Source organism: Hemicordylus capensis, chromosome 4 (assembly GCF_027244095.1).
Source record: "Hemicordylus capensis ecotype Gifberg chromosome 4, rHemCap1.1.pri, whole genome shotgun sequence".
NCBI classification, from domain to species: Eukaryota; Metazoa; Chordata; class Lepidosauria; order Squamata; family Cordylidae; genus Hemicordylus; species Hemicordylus capensis.
In genome coordinates this window covers 37,819,854-37,842,814 of record NC_069660.1, presented here as the reverse complement: position 1 = coordinate 37,842,814, position 22,961 = coordinate 37,819,854, and the positions used below count along the sequence as shown (strand labels likewise).

The window sequence follows — 22,961 nt, the reverse complement described above, 5'->3', positions numbered from 1 at the left end:
CAGACCCTACTTAGCAAAGGGGACAAGTCGTGCTTGCTACCACAAGACCATCTCTCCACTGAAGCTTAGCTTTAAAAGATCCTTTCCATTTCAAGACTCATTCCTACAACATGAAAGGTAATAAATAATCAAGACAAGAGTGCATTGGAACATGTGAAAAGTGCCTTCCTCACACCATATATTTGGGAGTACAGGTGGACCTCAATATTTGTTGGGGTTCCATTCCATGGTTCTACCATGGATACAGAAACCATGAATATTAATGCATTAGGGCAATGCGATCGCGAGGGTTAGGTTTCTGGTCAGCCGGAAATGGTCAGAAATTGCCAAAAATCAGCTGATGTTCAGAGGGGAATGCAGGGGGGAGCTCCTTACTGTGCTTTGCTGCTTCACCCAAGTCACGCTGTGCCCCCCAGAATGCACCCAAATTGGCCAAAAATTGCCCCCAAAGCACCATTTTGGGGTTTTTTAAAAAGACGGGAGCCATTTTGTGGCTCCGACAAACAAAATGGTGGCCAGAAATGACCTCTGCAGTCATATCCGGCCACCTACAACCCGTGGATACGCGACGTCAGCATATTTTTTCCCCCACATATGCCAAGGTCGAGTGTCTTTTTGCTGACCATGGAGATATGGAATCTGTGGATAACAAGGTCCACCTGTATTTCAGTCATACAATTTGATTTCCATGCAGGCTTCAGCTCTGATATATCTCATATTAAAAACCAAGATACTAAAGTTATTCACAGGACCAAAATGCCAGGGTTGGGGAGGGCTGGAGGGAAGGCAGGAGTGTTCTTACTGTCTCCCCAGATGGCCCTGAAGCTGCTGTTGGCTACTTGGCTCATGTGTCCACACAACTGGCAGTTCTGGAAACCGCACAGCCATGTGGAAGCCAGTGAAACACAGCCCAGCCTCCAGAAATCCCTCAGTGTACTGCATGAGGAGCATCATGCATTGGGAGATTTCCCCACAAGCTGGGCACTTTAGGTGCCTGCTCTGTGTCTGCTCAGGCTGCAGGCCTGTGTCTGCTTGGGCTGTAGCAGACACATGACTGGGATCCCAGGTAGAAGGGCGCGCTTGCACCCTTTTACCTGGGTAATAGCCCGGGGCAAACACCAGGCTACCCGGCAGTACCCCGATCCCGGCACATCACATGAGTAGCCCTACCCCGGTAGGCTGTGCATGCCCGAGTAGTGCTGTTCATGTGAACAGCCTTACTATGTTTCACCTTTTTTAGATGCCAAATTTTGGGATGAGGTTAGAGCTTTGGACCTTTTTGTGTCTTATGCTAATAATGTTAGCATTTGTATTGTGCTTTTAGAGTGTTCAGACCACTTCATATGCATCACTTCAGTAATTTTGACATCCTATATGCAGCAGAATGAGGTGGTGGAGTCCTAAAGTGGTAGAATGGAATGGATGTGTCAAACTACAGGTGGGGAAAATTGCATTTTTGAATGCTCCCCTCTGAATATTAAAAAGTCACCTCCTTGCAAGCAGAAAGCTAGCATTGCAGCAAGTGGGATAGGAGGTAACCTTTCTCCTTGATGTGCTAGGTTTTTTAAATTATTATTTGCAGATCATTTTTTAACATGGAGGAAACATATTTTAAAAGGATCCATCCACATTCTATGAAGTGATACTGTCCACTATTTCACAAGTCCACCATTTTTGTGTGACAGTACCTATGTAGACCAGGTCTTATCCTAGAGCGGACATAAATACTGGAACATATTTTAAATTTTTCAGATTTCCCAATTTTGTGAGTTGGCTTGGGGGGTGGGGGAATCCAAACAAAATCTAAATGTGTATGTACAACTTTTGCTGTGACATTTACATATGTATAGATTTGCTGATATCTCTTGATCAGATTAATTTTGATAGGTTTCAGATACAATTAATATGAAATGACAAATTCTGTCCACTGTTAAATACCAAATATCATTACATGTGAATGATCAATTACTGCCAAACATTAAAAAGTTTCGTGCAGGGGCGTAACTATAATAGGGCAAGGGGAGACCATTATCTGGGAGCCCACTGCCTTGGGGGGCCCCCAGAGGCAAGTCACATGACTGACCCCCCAGCCATGCACCCACCCACCCACCCAGTCTTCCTTCAGTTATATTCATCCTCCAAAATTGATGTGAGTGTCAAGACCTGGAGTTAGCAGAACAGCATGTCTTTCTCTAGTACCATTAAATGACTTGCATCATCATATATATATATATATATATATATATATATATATATATATATATGCATGCTTTTTGTTACCACTATTCAGCCTCATTTAAGATTTCTTCACTTCATGAGCTGAGCTTCAGTGAGCTTTAAAATCTTGTCTCTGGGCCCACTACGATCTTGCTACGCCCCTGGTTTCGTGGCTTCTTAGACTAACATATTTATTGCATTATAAGGCTTCAGGGACCATAGTCCACTTCATCAAATGCATTGAACTGCAGTCAACAAAAGCTTATGTTACAATAAAATTGTTTGTGTTTAAGTGGGAGGGGAGCTTGTCGATGGGAGGAGAACTGGTCTTGTGGTAGCAAGCATGAATTGTCCTCTGCTATGCAGAGTTCACCCTGGTATGCATTTGAATGGGAGACTATATGTGAGCACTGTCAGACTGAATTCTGAAAATTCATTTTGAATTTGAATCAGATTTGAATTCGGTCTGAAAATTTTATTTGAATTCAAATCAAATTTGAATCGATTCAACCCTGTTTTGGCACCATTTTTAACCAACCAGAAGGCCTAAATGGTTTTTTAAAGTTACAAAATGACTCTCAAATCAAATACAAATTGAATTTCTAAAATTCATTTTGAATTCAAATCAAATTGCCCTTTTAAGGGGTGATTTTATTCAAATTTGAATCACTCGAATCACCCAGTTTCACGTTGAATCAATTTGAATTTGATTTGGTTTCCACATCCCTAATGCTTGCATGCAGAAGGTTCCAAGTTCCCTCCCTAGCATCTCCAAGATAGGGCTGAGAGAGATTCCTGCCTGCAACCTTAGAGAAGCTGCTGCCAGTCTGTGTCGAGTTAGGTGGACCAACAGTCTGACTTGGTATAAGGCAAGCTTCCTGTGTTCCCACAAAACTCTTTGTTATTTTTGTTGCAACAAACCAGTACAGCTACCTCTCTGGATATTTCACATTTGGTTGTCAAATATGAAATACTGTTGCAGGCCAGTCATCAAACATGATAGACCAGTGATTTTCCAACACTGTTCCTATTGTTGAAGAATCTAATGTTCTTCATTTTACTTTGAAGGAGATTTACAATCTATGGTTTTCCTCCAGATCAAATTGGGAAGGGCAGTTAAGCGATTTCAAATCCATAACTGCACACAAACATGCCCCACTGATAACTAGATCACCTGGCTGTATGGCAAATGTCAGATGCAGGTGTTTGTGCCTTGTCCGCCTGCTGTTAAATGGGTCTTGTCAGAAGAGTACAGATGGAAATTGGCAAGATCCATTAGAACAAAAAGATCAAGAAGCAACAGAAAAGGTGATCCATGAACACTTTCAGAGCATCCAATCAGTGCTTACACTATACATTCTTGATGGAACTTAACCTTGACTAGAGCATAGCATCAAATTCTCTTTCCAGTGCCACAAATCAGCATTGGGGACTATAAAGCAATGAAGAAGGGTGTCTCCGAGCATACTCATAAATACATGCTTTCCTCACCACTGCAACCAACTCCCAGACATCTTGAATTACAGAAATGGCTTTCCAGATCGCAGAAGAAATCACTTCTAGGCAGATTTCCTCTCTGCCTAGCATTTCTTATATTAAAAATGATGTGTTGTCCATTGACATTAGTCAAGACAATGTAGTCCTGTACTGGTCTGAGTGTCTGACATCCTGTAGATCAGGGGAGGCCATACTGTGGTTCATGAGTCCCATGTGGCTGCCAGGCAGTTCAAGGAAGTGACCAGCAATAGCAGAAGGAGCAGTAGTCTGACTGGGTGGAGAGTATCAGGCAGGATAGGAGAGAAGAACATAGTTGTGCTGCCTGTAGGCTAGCTGCTGGGAATAAAAGAAGAGCTGGATGGGTAGATGTGGCAGCCGCAGGGAGCGGGGACAATGGTGGCTGTGTTTCTTCCTCAGTCAACTGAAGGTTTGGAGGTGCAGATCTTATAGAAGGACTGATTCAGCAGTACTAGAACCAATGGCTCGAAACAGCGAGGAAGCATATTTATTCTTTTTTATTTATTTTAAATATTTCTATCCGACCCCTCCAGTGCAGTACTGCTCAGGGAGGCTCACAACAAACGATTTTTAAAAGTCCACGTGATAAAACAAGCAATGTAATAAAATACAGCCTTAATAAAAGTAAACAATAACTCCAAACAGGACCCAGATGAAGGCAGATGAAAACATTGAAAGCTTAAAAGTTAGGCTAGGCATTAGGAAAAGCTTCTTAACCGTAAGAGCTGTTGGTCAGTAGAACAGAATATTTTCCACTTGTATCACTTTTTTTTAATTATATACCACTTCACACAGTGGTGTGCTTTCTCCTTCACTGGAGGTTTTTCAAACTGAGGCTGGACAGCCATCGGTCAGGGATGCTGCAGTAGGGGTGTGCCGAACCGGTTCGAGCTCGAACCAGACTGCCCCCCGCAAAAGGCAGGCCGGTCTGAATTCAAGCCAAACTGGGCCTGGTTCAGATTTAAGTGGTTCAGCCCATTTTGACCAGTTCAGGATGCTTGTAAAGGGAAATCTGCTAAAGGGGAACCTATACAAGTATCAGGGATCCCAAGCAACTGAAATGAGGTTGAAAAGGGCAGGCGGTCACCTTACACATGGTGCAGTGACTGGCGGGGGCTCCCCTAGGCCTTGCCGGCACTCTCCCCCACCCCACATCAGCATAGGTGGGTGGGGAGGTCTGATTGATGCCGCCACCACCAGCCGTTGCTGATAGGGGTGCCAGTGGGGCCTAGGGGAGCTGCCGCCATCCCGTCACCATGGAGGAACCGCCACCATGGGCTTAAGGTGACCTCCTGCCCGCCACACACCCTGCCCTCCCTTTTCAACCCCATTTCAGTTGTTAGGGATCCCCAGTGCTTGTAAAGGGGAATCCTTACCCAAACCAGGTTGAACCAGTTCAAGCGCACAAACCAAACTGCCAGCCAGTTCTAACAAACCAGTTTGCGGGCCAGCAATTTGGTTACAGTTCAATTTGAATTTGAACCGAACCACCCGGAGCGGTTCCGTGCACACCCCTATGCTGTAGTAGATTTCCTGCACTAAGCAGGGGACTGGTCTAAAAGGCCTCCAAAGTCCCTTCCAACTCTAACATTCTATGATTCTGTGACTTCACAGAATGTCAAAGTTAGTGGTTGCCTGCAGGGTATAGCAAAGTGGGAGTGGGCCCTGGGCCAAAAGTGAAGATGGGCTCCTGCCCACCCCTTCTTCAGAGAGGTATAAGGGGGAGAGCACAAAGCAAGTTGTTCGTTGGGCCCTCCTCCCTCTCACAGACCCCGGGATATGTGTCCGCCCCTTGTTTAATGATACGTACTCCTCTGGTTGCTTGTGACTGGAATCTGGGGGATCTGCTTGAGCTCCAAAGCAGGCCTAACAACGGGAAATGGATTCTAGCATTTAAGACTTGGTTGGCAATTCCTACAACACTAGCGGTATGTTTCAGAGAAGAACTTCATACATTTTGTGCTACCCCATGCAGCAAATGTTTTGCTGCCAACTGGAATTCCATGCTAATTGCCATGAGATGGGATCCTGTTCTCTTTCCAAGTAGTAGTAAAACTGTCCTTTATTTCCTTAAGACATGGATTGACCTCCAACCATCACAGCGCTACATTCAGTGCCGACTAACATACTTCAGTCTTATATACATTAGAGGTGTGCACAGAACCATGGAGCTCCGGTCTGGCACTGGGGTGGGGGTTCCTTTAAGGGTGGGGGGGTTACTTACCCCTCCTGCTGCTTTCCCCCCTCTGGCGCATGTATTTTCGCCAGAGGGGGGATACCTCCGGGATACCTCCCTGATGCCCGTCCCCCTGCTTGGCTGCAAAAGGCTTCAAGAAGTCTTTTACGTGTGTGCACGTCGCGCACGCATGTCTCCACGACGTGTGCAGGTGTGTGTGGCCGCGCGTGCACATCATGGAGACGTGAAGCGTGCCCAACGTGCACATGCACAAAAGGCTTCTTGAAGACTTTTGCAGCCAAGCGGGGGAAGGGGCAGCAGGGAGGTATCCTGCCGCCCCAATCACTGACAAAAATACGTGTGCCGGAGGGGGGAAGCAGCGGGATGGGTAAGTAAACCTTCCCCCTGCCCTTAAAGGAACACCTTACCCCAATCCACCTGAACCGCCCATGTCCGGACCAGTCCAGAGGCTTGTAGAATGGCCTCCGGACCGGTCCAGGCACATCACTAATATATATCAAGGTGGTAAACAGGCCAGACCTGTAGGATCTATGGAATTCTGAAATAACGCAAACAGAACCCATTCCTGGCAGATTTGATTTCCAAATTGACCCACTTAAACCACTAAACCTAGTGCTGAATTGAGTTATATCCATGTGCAACACAAGAAAAGAACTATTCTTTGAGAGAGGGGGTCCTCGAGGGTCCTAATCAGGCCTCAGCAGGCATGAGAGACACCTTTTGTGAAAACAAATCATCACCCCCTGAAGAGTACCCCTTCTCATTTCAACCATACTTGAGAACTATGAAATGGGGCAAAAATATGTACTCATTAGGAGAGAGGACAGGAAACTTGACTCTTATTCAGCTTTGTGACATAGTAATGTAGCCAAATCTGATTGGCTGTGGCCTGATTTTATCATGCTGGTTGCATGAACCCTGATTAGCAGATTAGGAACCCAGCAAGAACCATCCTCTTTTAAAAACAAAAATGGCACCAAAGCTGCTGAGAGGGGTAATGAAAAAGAGCAGTGAACAAAAGGTAAAGGACAGAAGAGAGTATTTCAGATAACATTTTGGGAGTCCAAAACTCCCTGTTTTACATTTAAAACATTCACTCGTGAAAAATTGACTGGTTTCTTCTAGTCCCCACTTTCTTCCATGGATCATCTTGTGGCTAGAGGCAATGCTTTCAGCCTCAGCTCCCCAGCTGTAATATACTATTGACCTTCCTCACAAAGCTGTTGTGAGATTTTTCTCAAGAGTGCTGTCTAGGCCAGCAAGTAGCCCAGGACAACACAAGAAGCAGACATCAGGCCCATGATAGTGGCCTACACCTGTCATTCTGCAGAGACAGCTTGTGTTTGTGCATTTCTGCAGACATTCATATTTACTGGTAAATATGTCAATAAGTGCCAATCATTTTGATTATAGACTGGACAACTGAAGATCTTCCAATAGTAAACACTTAAGGCAGGAGTTCTCCAACTTAGGTGCCCAGATGTTGCTGAACTACAACACCCTCTGTGACAATGCCATTGTTATTGGGGGGTGATGAGAGTTGTAGTCCCATAACATCTGGGCACCTAAGTTGGAGAACCTCTGCCTTATGAGAGTGTCTCTTTCCTCCTATTCTTACAAATTAACCCATGACTGTTATATATAGGTCTCTAAACCCTGTGGTAAACCCAAGAACCTGGGGCTTTTTAGTTTAGAAAAAAGACGTCTGCAGGGAGACATGATAGAGGTCTATAAAATCATGCATGGTGTGGAGAAAGTGGAGAGAGAGAGATTCTTTTCCCTCTCACACAACACTAGAACCAGGGGTCACTCCATGAAATTGATTGCCAGGAGGTCTAGGACCAACAAACAGAAGTACTTTTTCACACAATGCGTGATCCACTTGTGGAACTCTCTGCCACAGGATGTGGTGACAGCCAACAACCTGGATGGCTTTAAGAGGGGTTTGGATGACTTCATGGAGGAGAGGTCTATCAAGGGCTAGTCAGAGGGCTGTGGGCCACCTCCAGCCTCAAGGGCAGGGTGCCTCTGAGTACTAGTTGCAGGGGAGTAATGGCAGGAGAGAGGGCACGCCCTCAACTCCTGTCTGTGGCTTCCAGCGGCATCTGGTGGGCCACTGTGCGAAACAGGATGCTGGACTAGATGGGCCGTGGGCCTGATCCAGCAGGGCTGTTCTTATGTTCTTAAGGAGTATAGTCAGCTAAATGTTTGATTCTATGTCAGCCTTCACCAACATTGTCACAGAAGCAACGTATGACAGGAGAAACTTCCCCATCACCACCTCAGGAAGGGGAAAGGGGAAAAAAGAAAGCAGTTTTAAATGCAGTGCTTTTCAGAAAGCATGAAACTTGCTAAAAGGACATGGCTTTCCTACCTTGCGCCCTGCCCCTCATGCCTCAGGATATCATACATTTTTCATCCCAATAAAACAGAATTTTTGATGAGCTGCTATTTTGCATTAAAGCAACTTTACATGCAAAGATTGCATAATAGGAAGTAAAATTGAATTTTGCCTCAGAACAAGTCCTTATTATTAATTTAAGTGTTTTTATACATCTTAGCAGCAGCTTATCATTCCATATATTTAATTCCTTTCTCGGCGCTTAGCAGCAGTTTCCTTAGCTAAACAAATCTTTTAAGGAAACGCGTGTATGGCGTGGAAACATCGTGTTTCACATCTGGGCCTGTAGAGAAATAATGAAACTTTAAAAGGGGAAATAAAATTCATAGGAAGGACAACTCTCACTCTAAAAGCTAGTGCTAACCACATGGGAAGGAGTGAGAGCATTGCTTACCCTTTTGCATGCTTTCCCCCTGTAATTCCGACATGCTCGTTCTAATTATGGTCAGGCCAAGATTGTAAATATCATAAAATATCAATAAAGCATTTGGTGCAAAAGCATTCTGGATTTGCAGTATCTTTGTTCTCTCGTACACAGAAATGTGTTTTTAAACACTTATGAATAACCACTGTGAAGAGGCAAGTGTGCCGCAGAACACATTTCCTGCCTTTCAAGAGGGCAGCTGTAGGGAAGGTTTACACAGCAATTTATGCCTTATTCAAAAAGTAGATCATTTATTTAAGATGCTTTTTTAAAATAGCAAGAAACTAGACTTAGAAGCTCATCCTTTTTATGTAAAACAAACCACCTCATTTTCTAGGTGTCCTATGATTGCTGCCTTACACAACACAGGGCCAGGGAAATATTTGATAATCAATATGTTTTTAGAAGGGAAACAAGCGGTGGAGGATGCCTGTAGCCCTAATGAAGCAGCAATATAATGTAAAGAGAGGACAGGGGAAAGTCTCCTTTAACATATCGTAGAAGACTAAATGCACTTTCGGGGGGCGGGGGGGGAAGGTCTTGTCTCCGGCTCAGGATAGGAAATGGATCAGAACTTTTTAAACAAGGGACTCGCTTTGAAGACCAAAAGATATTTGAAAGGCTTGCAGCTGCTCAGATGCTGAGAGTTTGCAAAGCAAGGGGGCTCGGAAGCAGCAGAAGCCCTTGGTGCTTCTGGCTGGGAATGCATGCACGCCGAGCATTTTTCCAAGACAAAAATAAATAAATAAATAAATAAATAAATAAAATCCTGAGGTTTTGCCACGCCGAGGATTTGCAAACGCAACAAAGCGTCCTTTTGCAGCGGCACAGCTAAGCAGAAAAGCTGCGTCTAAACCGCACAGGTAGAGTAAAACGCCTAGCCTTGCTCTTTGGGTCCGAAGAGGCTTCTAGGATGCCAAAGGAGCGAGGAGGAGAGGAGAAAAGGCAAGGAGAAGGGCGAGAGCTTTCCGACTGCTTTATCTGTCTCCTCTGAAACTTGACACCAAGAGCCCAGAAGAGCTTCAGTGACCTTGCTCTGTCAATCACCAAGTCGAACCAGCTTACTCGAGCGCGACGGGCATTTCGCCAAGGGTTTTTTTTAAACAAAAATAAAATAAAACTTAAAACAGCTGGGAACAGTTATCTTGCAAGTCCTAGCGCATCCTGATAATTCTGCCAGCCTAAACCCCCTTAATGCTAAAACTCTTCTACTGGATCGCAAAGGCGGAGCTCCCAGAAGGTCTTTGTGCGGAGCTTCTATCTATCGTTGTGTGTGTGTTAAGAAAAACACGTGCGTGCACTCACGCACACAGTGGCTGACGTGATGAATAAAACTACTCAAAGTAGTCCCATTGAAATTGAAAGGCATTGCCCAACTTGCCCTTTTAATTTCAATGAGACTACTCCTGTGAGTAATTTTCCTTATGTCAGTTTTCAGTTTTATGCTCTTTTTTAAAAAAAAAATTGGGGGGGGGGGGGAACGTGAGCCTCTCTCCTAATATATTTGGTGGGAAGCAAATCCCCCTGCATTCAGTAGCAAGTAAAGCCGCAATCTTATGCAGACTGGGAGTAAATCCCACTGAAGTGTGCGACTGGTTTCTGAGCGAACATGCATAAACTGGGTTAGTAAGAGAATATAGGATTGCAGTCCTATAGCCAGATCTTATATTTACTTGGAAGTAAGCCCAACTGAGTTGAATAGGACTTCCAAGCATCTGTGAATAGGCTTGTAGGAGCCTATCCAAGTCTACTTGGTGGTAAATCCCACAGAGTTCGATTGGGCTTACTCTCAGGTAAACGTGCATATATAAGGAAATGATTAGGCGTGCTTTCAAGGGAGATCTGACTTTTACCAGCCCTTTAAGACTGAAATGGGATCCTATAAAGTCTTCTTGCCCAGGGACTCTATTCATCTAATTGTTGTCCTCCTCCCCCCTCTCGCACCCCCACCCAAAGATCCCCAATTGTGTTTCCTGCTTGTCTTGTTCTATTCTGGGGGCAAAATCTAGTTAGTAGTTCTCCCTCTGCCCTGAAGGGAGCGAGATCCTGGAGCAATGCAAATTTCTCTACAGCTGTTAGCAATAGCTCTTGCAAAACTGGAAGATCAAACAAAATAATATGATTTGCACTGAAGGGGGCTTTCTACTCTTGCGCTACACCACAGCTCCAATGGAGGAGCAGCATTCGCCAAATGTGGGGATTACAAATCCGGAGCTTTCTTCTCTCCGTGTGTGTAAAAATTCTCAGTCTACTGACAATAAGAGAGAGAGAGAGAGGAGAGAGAGAGCTCAGACAAATTGGATTAGGGACAATGAAGCTTTGCTTTAGAAAATCTCGTCGACCATGCAAATAAATGGAACTGGCTACTGGTTGGGGAATTCTAGCCGAGTAGAAGACACGTGTTCGTTGCAAATGAAGCGCGGTGTGGGGCGGGGCGCGCGGTTTCTTTCTTTCTTAGATGGGCGTTTTATCCATAAAAGCTGGATCTCATTTCTGCCAAAAGCCATTTTCCCCCAAAAGGTGTTCAGGTTGCTGGATTGGGTCCTCTAAAGATCCCTGTGCAGCCTGCTCCTAATGTATGTTTACGCAGAAGAGGGTCCCACTGAGTTCTAATATTATTATGTATTGTTGTTACTGTTTGTTGTTATGTAGGATGTTTTTCAAGGAACGAAAGGACAAGGACCCTGCCCCAAGGGGCTTACAGTCTTTTCCCCCCCTTTTAATTAAAATAGCGCCATCTACATACATGACGCTTTACAAGGAATAAGCAGACGTACAAGGCCCCTGAAGGGCTTACTGAACGGCTTACAGGTTTGTTTGCTTTTTAAAATTAAAATAGCGCCACCCATACGTGACACTTTACAAAGAATAGTCCCACAAAGTTCCTGCCCCGAAGGGATTCCAATTGCATTATTTTTTTTAAAAAAATATTATTATTATTAAAATAACGCCATCCATGTACGTGGCGCTTGACAATTAATGGACGGACAAGGTCCCTGCCCCAAGGGCTTAGCCTTGATATTGAAATAAGTGTGTTTGAGATAGGAAAGAGTTTGACAATGTTTCTCCTCGAATGGGGGGGCGGGGCGCGCGCGGAAGTAATGGCCATTGCAGAAGCGTGTGTGTGTTTTGTTCTCCTCTGGAGCTTTTATAAATCCCATTGAACTCCTTGGCATTTACTTCCTAGTAAATGTTTGGGCTGCACATCTGCAAGACTGGGTTCTCAAAATCAGTTCTGCTGCCTCACTAAAGGAAAGGGTAGAAAATCCGCTCAGCTTCTCATATTTAGCAGATGAGGACTAATAACTATAATGACACATTTCCCAGCGCAGAAACTTCTTAAAAGCCCACCCACATCCCTAACGAAAACCTGTGCCTCTTCTTCGATTATTTGACCCTCAAGGGTACTACTAGTATTACTTCCAAGGTTACAGTCCTTAATTCTGACACAGAGGAACTTCCCTCCACCTTGGGCTGAAACTTGTCTGCAATACGTTTTCTGCTGCAGGAAGGACCCTTAATCATTACCGTTAATCGCAGCCTGGCAGAAAGAACTGGCTATAATTAGTGGCGAAGAAAAAGAATTCTGCACATGCTCCAAGGCAATCTCTCCTGGATGACTTTGCAGTGTTCCAGGATCCAGTCCTGGCCCTGAAAAGCAGTACTCAAATTAAGTTCTGTGTACATTGTCAGCTCGAGCCGCAAGGAGATAACAGGGTCAGGGACATCTGTTCGGCTCTATGGGGTTGTGACGCTACGATGTAGGTCCTTTGGTAAGCCAAGGGGCACCAACATTCTCCAAGTACAAGCAGAACTTCTCTCTCTCTCTGATCCCTCCCTGTCAAAAGCCCGATTTCAAGTTTCAGGGGGAAGGGGGCAAGATTCACTGCAAGGCTTAAAGCCTGCAGGCCTTCTCTTGGATAGATGCAAAGTTAAATGGCAAAAGAGGAAAAGCAGCAGGACACGTTAAGCGCTTTTGCAGGGGTTACTTGTGAGACTTCATCATGCGTACCCTGAGGCGCACTTACCATTCCCCGCTTCCTCTTCCTCCTCTCCCTCTCTGGCCAACATTTAGACTTCCTCCGCCTTCTCCACTTGCTTCCTCCATGTATAAGAGTCCCTATGATGAATGTCAATCAATAGGCGAGAGGACGTGAGTGCGCATGCGGGTCAATATGTGCAGGGAATGCGAGGCTAAGCGGAGCTCTGCTGAATCAGAACTGCTGATCCCATCTAGCTCAGCATCCTGTCTGGATGGGCTCAGTAAGGGCTTTTTAAGCCTCCCGGTTGTGAAAGCAGCAGGCGGCGGCGGAACACTGACCTCAGGCCGCTTAACTCGGGGGGGGGACCCTCTTTTTCAGGGCCTTTGGGCCACGTGGGGTTCAAAAGAAAGCACCTCTGATGGTGTGCAGGAAACGCTGTTTCCTCACCGCTGAGTATCCAGGGATGTGGAAGGAAGCAAAGGAGGCTGGAAGCTGGAACTGAGCCCCGGATGCTCTGATTTAAAAGAAGAGTTAAGCAACTACCGGTCCAGATCCTAAGCAATCCTTGTCTGGACACACGCGTGCAAGCGCGCTCGCTTGTTTACAGGCGGATCTGAGGCACATTTCCTTTGGAAGTCAGTCTCGTTGTGTTCTCGGGGGCTCCCCCCCTCCCAAGGAGGCACAGCACTTCTCTCCCGACTCCCGAGGATGCCTGCATGAAAATCGCGCTGTTAAGGCTGCAGAGCTCTCGATGAAGTCTGCGATCCTGGGCTTGTTTAAGCCTAGCGTGCAAAGCCCCTTGGGACGCACTGGGAGTTGCTTCCGAGTAAACCACCCTAGAGGACTGGTGGGCTTTGTGAAATGCAGTCCGGGGCAATGCAGTCAGCAAGCAGAGCGGCGGGGGAGGTCGGGGGAGAGACCGTGGCGGCCTCCTCGCTCTCTTCCCAGCTGATGCTTGTGTCAACAGTTCTGATGAATCAAGAATGGATCGAGAGATGCACAAAGTAAACATGCTGGGATGTCATTAGGCCAGCCGAGAGTATTATGGAGAGGTAACACTTAACCCTCTCGTCGCTGGAGAGTGACTCAGAGTGGAGGGAGAGGGAGAGAGAAGGGGTGGGAGACTCTAGGCGAGGGGGAGCTGTGGCGACAGCCAGGGAAAGGAGCAGGCCGAACTTAGCTTGATGCAGAAAAGCTGTGCATTTCCTCTTCCTCCCTAGTGAATGCCAGTGAATCCCATTGCACGCAGCTCAAGAGAAAGAAGGAAGAAAATCCAGAGGTGCGGTGGGAGGGAGGGAGAGAGCGAGAATACATCTCAGAATGGGTAGTCGGTTTCTATCTCATCCTCCTCCAACTTTGGTCTAACCGCATCCCCCCATCACAGTCCTTCTGTATTCTATATGTCTTGAATAATACGTCTATATACATACGCAGTGGCGGCCTCTGCCTATCTCAGCTACAGGCTGTCTGTAAGGCGTTCATTCGAACCTGTCTGTCTTTCCGCCTGCAGTATCTGTCTCAGTATGATTCTTACCTATTATGTCCTGGCGTGTGCATGTGTGTATTCATCAAACATCTGTCATCCAGCCTACCAACTTCACTCTCCCTCTCAGCAATTGCTTCGAGTGCATTTTCCACCACTCCAAACACACACACACACACACACAAATTCAGTTTTGCTAGACCAAGTGTCCTCTTTCTGTCCAGCTAACCTCGAGCTGTCTACCTGCAAGCGATTTTTTTTTAAACAAACAAAAACTCCCAGGCTTGCTTAAGGGTTATTTCCCAATTTCCTTTTTTAAAAAAATGGATTTGAAAGCCACAAACAGGTGTATATTATTATTATTATTATTACTATTATTACTACATTTATGTCCCGCTCTTCCTCCAAGGAGCCCAGAGCGGTGTACTACATACTTGAGTTTCTCTTTCACAACAACCCTGTGAAGTAGGTTAGGCTGAGAGAGAAGTGACTGGCCCAGAGTGACCCAGCTAGTTTCATGGCTGAATGGGGATTTGAACTCGGGTCTCCCCGGTCCTAGTCCAGCACTCTAACCACTATACCACGCTGGCAGCTTCTTGGCTACTAAAATTCTTAACAAAGAATGTTGTGCCACACGGTCCCCTCTTCCGACACACACAACATTTTTAGAGCAAAGTTTCACTTCTCTTCTGATTTTCCAAAGAGCGGGGCAGCTTGCGGGGGTGGGGGGCATGTTTCCAAATCTTCTTCTCCGTGTGTATGTCTATTTCTATATCTATAGACACACGCGCAAGTGCACACACTTGGAGATAGATCTCGATGTCGGTATAGATGCTAGATGAATCGTTCTGATGCCCTTGCAACTTGAGAGGCTGCCGCCTCTTAGGAACACTCTTCTCCTGTTGTATCAGATTCGCGCTGGAGTTACCCGGAGCCTGCAGCCTTACAACCCAGTTGCCTCTTCTTCCCCCTCCTGGGTCGCTGTTACTGACCTCCCTGGTCTCTCTCCATTCAGCAAGTGGAGCTTTTGCAAAGGCACGGGGAGAACTACACGAGCCCGATGTGTCTGCAGGCCGCAGCTGGGTGTCCCCACCAGTGGAATGGGCTGGAGATCTGCTCACCTTTCCCCCTCCCAGGTCTCCCCAGCGGGATGTGGGTGTGTTTGTGGGTGTTTGTTTGTTTTTAAAGTGAGACAAATCAAAATGCATAAAGAGCAACGACCGCGGTAAGGACACGTCCTCCAGAAACGGACCTCTTGCCCTTAACCTTCCCACTGACACAATTATTTGATGGGAATCCGGTCGCCTAAAGGGCCCTCTTGTGTTTCTCTGAGGCCTGTTTTCCTGGAGGGGAAAAATGTTGCTCAATTAGCCTCAGTGATTTATTCAATGCATGCATGAAGGGACATTAATATGCGATGGCAGTTCCCACGAACAATATTCCTCTCAGGCCTTCCGACAGCCCGAGCGAGCATGCCTCCATTGGAAAAGGGCGGGGGGCCTAGCACCCTCCTCTATAAGCTTCGGCCCCTCTTGCACTATGATACTGGAGGCTTCAATTGGCTACCACCACCCCGGCCTGCTGCAGGGACTCTTCCTGAACTGTATCTCCAGTGCTTGGGTCCATCCCTTTTTGATCAATGTGTAGGAAATGTGGTTGAGGTGAGCGAGCAGTGTTTCCCTCTCTCCTGTATTCAACTTCCACCCCCATTCTGAAATGATTTCCTCCTCCCTTTCCACATCTCCGTCTCCTCCCCGCCCCCCTTCTCTCTTTTCAATTGAAAAATAGAAGCGTGGGTACCATAAAGAGGCTTCCACCCGTCTTGCTTTTAAGAAGAGAAAAGTTAAAAACGCAGAAAAAAGCACTCACCCTTCAGATTTCAACCTGCACCTTGGCAGCCCCCTTAAGGAAATCGGAAGGAAAAGATCTGGCATCCCGATCTTAGGACATGTAAACTTGGAGGAAAGAGTCGCTGCAAACCATGAGGCTTCGAGTCATGTAAACAAAACAAAAATGAATGGAATGTGTTTAGCACATCCAGGAGGCACTTGGGAGGAAAGAAGTCCCCTTCAACTCAGTGGGGTTTGCTTCTGAGTAAACAGACTTCGGATCGTGCCTCAAGCCTCATTGAATTCAATGGGATTTGAATTCACAGTCTTAGTTTTCCAAGTTTGGTCTACATACTTTCTGCTTCAGTTCCACAGAAAACAAACTGACTCAACCCGGAGTGGGACAAATCAGCTACTTTGGTCCTAAAGTGGACTTGTACCCCGATCGGGAATATGGCGGTGGAAGGAAGACCCATTAATTCCTCCCGGAGAGTAGGTTCAAATTAAAACCAGGGTCAGTGTTTTGTGGGTGTTGTATTTAAAAATGTTTGCTTGGCTATGTCTGCTCATTTTTAGTCTTTGCCATGATTCCTGAGGGTGTGTATTTGATGCGGCGACTTTTCTGTCTGTGCAACGTCAAATAGTAAAGACACACACACACACCATCTGCCGCTGCTTGCTTATCTCACAGCCACCTACTCCCCAAACTGAAAGGGTTAATAGAAGAGGCCTAATATGTGCAGCATGCTGAATCAAATGCGGCTATTGGCAAAGGCGAAGATCATCACCCCTAGGAGCCGAGGTCTCTGTCTCCACGTTGGAGAGGGAAGGATCTGTCAGAGCGAGATGCTGCTAGCTGGATCAGGGAACAGTAGATCTCAATTAGATCAGTTTGAGACATGTCAGCGCCCTGAAAACCCAGAGGCGTTACTTCACGCGTTGCTCAGCCAAAAAACTTTCTATTTCGTAGCCACGGCCACATTTGCTCAGCAGTGGGAGGGCAGGCCTGACTCCGTACCCGCAAGTCCCTGTGGGAAGCTCCGGTGGGTACATACATACATACATAACCGAGCAACCTGTCCCATTTCTAAGCGTACTGAGTCAATCGGCCTGGTTGGAGGCCAGATTGGAGCCCCTTCGTCGGAATCAATGGAGCTGAATAATTCTAAAGAACCTGGGACTTTCTCAACCCATTGAGGACTGCAGTCTCCTTCCCTCCCCAACCCCAAAGCACTCTGCGATAGGTGTCAGGCCTCTTCTTGGGCTTCTTCATTGTCAACTGCATGGAAATGAGGGGAGCTGACATACACCCGTGTTCCACTCTCCGGAAGTTCACTGTGTACACGGGATATGTTTTCAGAGCGGGACTGACAAGTGCGAGGGATTTCCCTGCAACTGAACAAGCAGGTAGTTCCACTGATGTGTGGCCTGGACGGTGGAGGGGGGACTGTTGTGAAAGGGCCACCGGGGTCTCCGGGGTCTCCTCCAATAACCAGATGAAGCGTGCCTTGCCAGACCCTCAGGTAGTTTAGCCCCAAGGTCTTCAGGGCTGAAGTTTCATAGCAGCAGTTTAAGTAAATTCTCTTGGAATCTACCCCAGGGTTGTGAAACTCCTGTTAAGGATGTGGAGTCACCATTGTAAGTGGGAGAGGATTTTGACATTCCACCCCTGGTCCTGAGCACCTTTCAAGTGGAAGCTCTCCTTAGATCAGTGACAGATAAATGTGCTTAGGATCAGGGTGCCTTTCAGTTTCAGAAAATGTGGAATACTAGAAAATGAGGGGAAGTGTCAGAGATCAATGGTTGGGATTGGGGTGTGGTGTGTGTGTGTGTGTGTGACTCTTTTGACCTAAGCTAAGCTGCAGTATTTGGTTATAGGATTTTAGACCTATTAAGGGCCCAGGGACCAAAGTTGCAATCCAGTGCACACTAATATGGAATTATGTCCCACTAAACATAATGGGACTCACTTCCAGGAAATATAGATAAGCTCAAATTGCATGATGTTTACTCCCCACCCCTCAACATACTGCAACTTAACCAGCTTGTGGACTGGAGTGGAAGAACTCCCCACCACCATGAAATCATACTATACAGCCCACCTGGCTGGATGAGGTTGGACTAATAATGAACACTTCCCCTGCCCCACAAATTCAACCCACAAGTGCCACCAAAAGCGCACCCTCCAAAGAAAATGCCATTTCAATGATATTAGTAGGCAAAATAGGAAACAATTTTAATAACAAAAAACCAGAAACCAGTCTGAATAAAACTACAATAAGACCAAGAGGTGTTTTTTTTAATATTTTTCATATCATAAGCTGGATTTGAAATTGATCCCTTCAGAACTTTTACATGAAATAAAAACAAATACTTTTTCCCCCTGCTGCTGTAATGTTGCGACTTCAACACAGTTGAATATCCATAATAACCCAAAAGCTCGAGGGTATTTTCTGATGCATTACTAATATCCACAATATTTAAAACGGCAAGCACCATGCTCTTCATTTATTACGATTCTTGGTATTACTGTTAATTTATAAACTAATACAAACTTAAAATGCATCCGGCCAGCAGTGCCAGCAATCCCTAAAAGAAAACTAAAAAATAAAAAGTTTTCATTTTGGTATTTTTGTCAGTGCAACATAAAATCCTTTAACTGACCTGCAGGAGGAAAAAAGAAAAAGAAAAACCAAAACACCCATAAGACTGCTAACTATTACTACCGTTATCAGATGCGAACAAATTTGGCTAAATTTTCACTGGCTCCATGAAGAAGCAGATTAAACACTGCAAAATAATACACTTGAAAAGTGAAGTCTCTCTCTGGAACGAACTTTAAAAAAATAAAAAAAAAAGAGCCGTTTTCTACGCATTCAGATTTCATTCATACTCTTCCACTGATCAACTTAACTCCAATCAGAACGCAAGCACGTGAGCTGCTACGGACGCAGATACTGAAATTGACTCGCATCTCTCTGCGCTAAAAAAAATGAAGCGGCCAATTGTTGCTGGCTCTGGGGGGCGCTTGGGTTGGGGGGAGAACAAAAAACGTAAATGGCAAGTCCTAACCTCTCTTTTGATTTCCTGAGTGTATGATAAAACCAGGTGGCCCCAACGGAAGACGGCTGAGTGGTAGACTGCCCTGTGAAGATCCAACCTCGAATTCACCCACTGCCACTTTAAATAATATACTTCCTGGGTTACTGATTTTCTCTCTCTCTCTTTCTGAAGAACACCCCTAAACATATTTCCTTGGAAGTTAAGTCGAATTTGTTTCAACGGAGCTGGGTTCTAACTAAAAGCACAGACGTCAACACCAGCCTCATTGATTTGGGTAGACTTTGCTCCCAAGTGTACTGAAGATAGGGGTGTCAAGAAGTTAGGCTTGTCACTTTCTGCCCCAACAAAAACCAAAATGAAAACTAAATCTTAAAAAAAAAGTTACAACTTTTAAAAGTGCACCAAATATACAAAGTTGTTTTCTGAATGCAAAATGCCCAGAATTTGTCTCTCTCTTTTTGTAATTTATTATTTGTCATAAAGAACGACCCAAACCATCGAAAACCAGCCTGCTGAAATGTTCTTCTCGTGTCTTCCCTGTGTGGGTGGATGTGGCTGTTATTTACAAGCTAAGAGAGGGCCCAATCCACGAGCTGCGCTCTTTCGCAGCAAGCCCCATTCATTTCAATGGAAGTGGCACAGGAGAACTTCCTGGGGGATTGGGCCCCCAGATTATAAGAGAAAAACAAGACAGAATATGAACAAACAGTTGCACGAGCAGTAGAAAGAGGGCTTTTTATATATAACTCGTGACATTTTCTTACTCAATGAAAAAAAAAGACACAAATGAACTGTAACAACAGGAGGGGGGGAAGCTATGATCGATGATCAACGACATGCGAAAAGTTTAAACAAGAAAATGGTACAAAATAGAAGTTACCATACATGTCCAGCATGCAGGATTAATATTTTTAATGCAGATTTTTCGTATTTTTTCTTCTTCTTCTATATAATCAAGCAGGCAATAAAACTGAGGAGGGTTCTTTCTTTTTTTTTTTCCTTTCTCGCCCTTTCCTCTCTCGCATGGAAATGTCCCATCTGAATTTTGTCATTCTTGCTTTCAAGGCAGGCAATATATGAGGAGTTTGCATATATTGTCTCTCTCTTTTTCCAGGTCAGTTGTGCATTTCTCCCTCTGATTTCTTCCTTCCCTTAAAAAAAAAATCCAAAGCAGATATTCTAGACGGCTTGTCCAGTGCCCATCCCTTTGTTTCGCAAAGTCCATGTTAAAGTTCTACAAGCAAGCAATCGATTGGTATAAAACATGGGTTTTTTTTTTAAAGACAGTTCTTTTCTTTCCCCTCCCCATCTATTTCTTCTCTCGCGGGCCAACTTAAGAGGAAAAGTTGCATCCCCTCCCCTCCCCCGCCGACCGTCACAGCTAATCTAGAGTAAGACAAGACGCTGCAACTAGATAGCACAGTCACGGATAACAGGCAACCCCCCCAGCCCCAGGCCTCTCGATTATTCTTCTCTCTGCTCAAGAGGGTAGATAGATGGAGATGTCAGAGGATGGGGGAGGGGACGAGTGGGGGTGGGTGGGATCTCGTTTGGGTGGGTTTTTTTTTTTTTTTAAAGGACTCACATGAAGAACTCAGGAGAAGACGGGTTGTCACTGGTGGATCCGGCCTCTCGGAAGCCATTACTGGCCAGTTTCTCGCACTTGAGCTTGTAGGCGTCTCTTTCTCTGGCCAGGCGGGTGACTTCTTGCTTGAGCTGTTCCACCTGCTGGATCAGCTGGGTCTTCTCGTTCTCCAGGTGGTGCTTCTGCTGCACCCGCTTGTACCTGCAAGACTGGGCATAGCCTCTGTTCTTCAAGGTCCTCCTCTTCTGCTTGAGGCGGATCACCTCGTCCTTGGTGAAGCCCCGCAGGTGCCGGTTGAGCTCCCGCACCGACATGGAGACCAGCTGGTCATCGGAGAACCTGTCCTCCACGCTGCTGGAGGACGAGGAGGAGGAGGACGAGGGGTGCGGCTGGTGCGTCTGTAGCTGCTGGGAAGCGCTGGAGGCGTTGGAAGGGGTCGGGGACGCCTGGTGATGGTGCGGGTGGTGATGGTGGTGCGGGTGCCCGTTGCCCGAGAGGTCTTCGTGGGTGACGCCGGGGTACTGGTGGTGGTGGTGCTGGTGGTGGTGATGGTGGTGATGGTGGGCGGCGGCCCGGAAGCTCTCGAAACTCTGCAGCTGCTGGGGCACTTGGTGGGACCCGATCAGCGCCTCCACTGCGTCCTCCGGGGTGAGGTTGAGCGCCTCGGGGTTCATCGGCTGGTAGCTGTTGGCCATCCAGTAGAGGTCCTCCAGGTGCGTCTTCTGCTCGGTGGGGCTGAAGCTGGGCGAGGAGGGCACCGAGCTGCACGGGGTACTGATGGGGGTGGAGGAGACCGAGCCGGCCGGCTGGAGGCGCGTGCAGTGGCGGCCTGAGCGGTCGGTTCTGCCCAGGGGCTCCTTCTTGACGTCGAATTTCATCAGGTCGAAGTCGTTGACGTACTCCATGGCCAGGGGGCTGGTGGGCAGCTCGGGGCCGATGCTCAGCTCGCCAGCCATCACGCAGTGGGGCGGGGTGGGGAGAGGCTCCTCTCCCGGTGAAGGGAGGAGAAGGCTTCGCTCGCTCGCGGCCTCACTCCAGCGTCCACGCCGCCCCGGTGCCAGCCAGCCCGAAGAAACTTTCTCTCCTCCGCCTCACCGCAGCCCAGCCCAGCTGCAGGAGAGGCGCGCTCAGCGCGGCGATGGCTTCTCTCCTCCACTGCTGCAATGCAAAACAGCCAGCTGCCAAGCTCCTCTCCCGCTTGCCAGAAATCCGCTGGCAAAAGCGGGGAGAAAAGGCAAACGAGGGGGGGAAGAAATCTGCAAAGCTGCCTCTCTCTCTCTCTCTCGCTCGCTCGCTCTCTTCCCCCACCCCTGCAGAAAAACAACAATCGGCTGCTGGCTTGTGTTTTGTAAGTCCGGCTTTTCTTCGATGGAGCGAGGAACAACTTTTCGCTGGCTTAGCTGCGAGGAGAGAGAGTGGGTGACTGGATCGCAGTTGGGCTGGCGCGGGGAGGGAGGGACGGGAGGGAGGAAGAGAGGGGAAATAGCGCAGGCGACGGGCTGCGCTCGCCTCCCCGCCGCAGCCTCCAGCGCTGAGTGAACAGCTGTGATTTGCCAAGCCGCCCCTCTTAGCTACTTATATTAGTGGCTTCGATGACACTCCAGAGAAAGGCGGGGCCTCCTGAGCGGGCTGGCCAACCGCGGCTTGGACGCGGAGTTCCTGGGGTAGCCGGGGGCGGAGCCAGGCTTGAAAGAGGGTGACAGCTCCCAGCCAGTCAGCTGACTAGCAGCTGGCGAACAAGCTCTTGCAGCACCCATGTTGGTCTTTCATGTTTTAATCTTCCCAGTCTCTTTCCGTGCCTGTCTATGGCTTTGCCGTTTGCACAGCATTGCCCCGGCCCCCTCCGTTTAGGGTGGTTTGTTGGTTCTCTCTTCTTCCTCTCTCCCCCGCTCCCCTGTCCAGATATATTAAAGGAAACAAAGGAATCACTTGGGACTACAAAAGTCAAGGCGATCAGATGCAACTTGGTCTTGTGTCTGGGGGAGGGGAAGTGTTTATACACAGGAAAGTAGGGGAAAGTTGTGATCTGTGTGCACGCCTGCGTGTGTGCGGGTCTTCTATTGAACAGAGCAGGGTGAGCTGTGCCGGGAAAGCACGTCTAAGTAATGTTTAAGATGACCCAAATGTGTTAGTTATGTAAATTGTAGAGGGCGTGACATCGCACATACAGAGTGACACCCCGAGTTAGAAATCACTTTTAAAACAACAGAAAAATAGAAGCGCTGAAATTTCTGAGCAGGGTGAAGAGGAGAAGGGGAATTAGA

At 46.9% G+C, this 22,961-nt stretch overlaps 1 protein-coding gene across 1 annotated transcript; it reads right to left on the bottom strand.

Moving 5' to 3' along the window:
• Nucleotides 1-18,260: 18,260 nt before the first annotated feature.
• Nucleotides 18,261-22,225, bottom strand: MAFB (MAF bZIP transcription factor B). The gene is made up of 2 exons (XM_053250596.1): nt 20,698-22,225; nt 18,261-20,263 (listed from the first exon to the last, which is right to left on the bottom strand). Exons 1-2 carry the CDS (start codon nt 21,651-21,653, stop codon nt 20,173-20,175), a joined length of 1,047 nt encoding a protein of 348 aa, XP_053106571.1. The 5' UTR covers nt 21,654-22,225; the 3' UTR covers nt 18,261-20,172.
• Nucleotides 22,226-22,961: the final 736 nt, after the last annotated feature.

Coding starts and splice junctions, on each gene's coding strand:
- MAFB (XM_053250596.1), bottom strand. CDS start 21,653: ATGGCTGGCGAGCTGAGCATCGGCCCCGAGCTGCCCACCAGCCCCCTG. Junction 20,264..20,697: donor TCTTCTCCTGAGTTCTTCAT/GTGAGTCCTTTA, acceptor TTTTTTTTTAAG/GGAAGGAAGAAATCAGAGGG.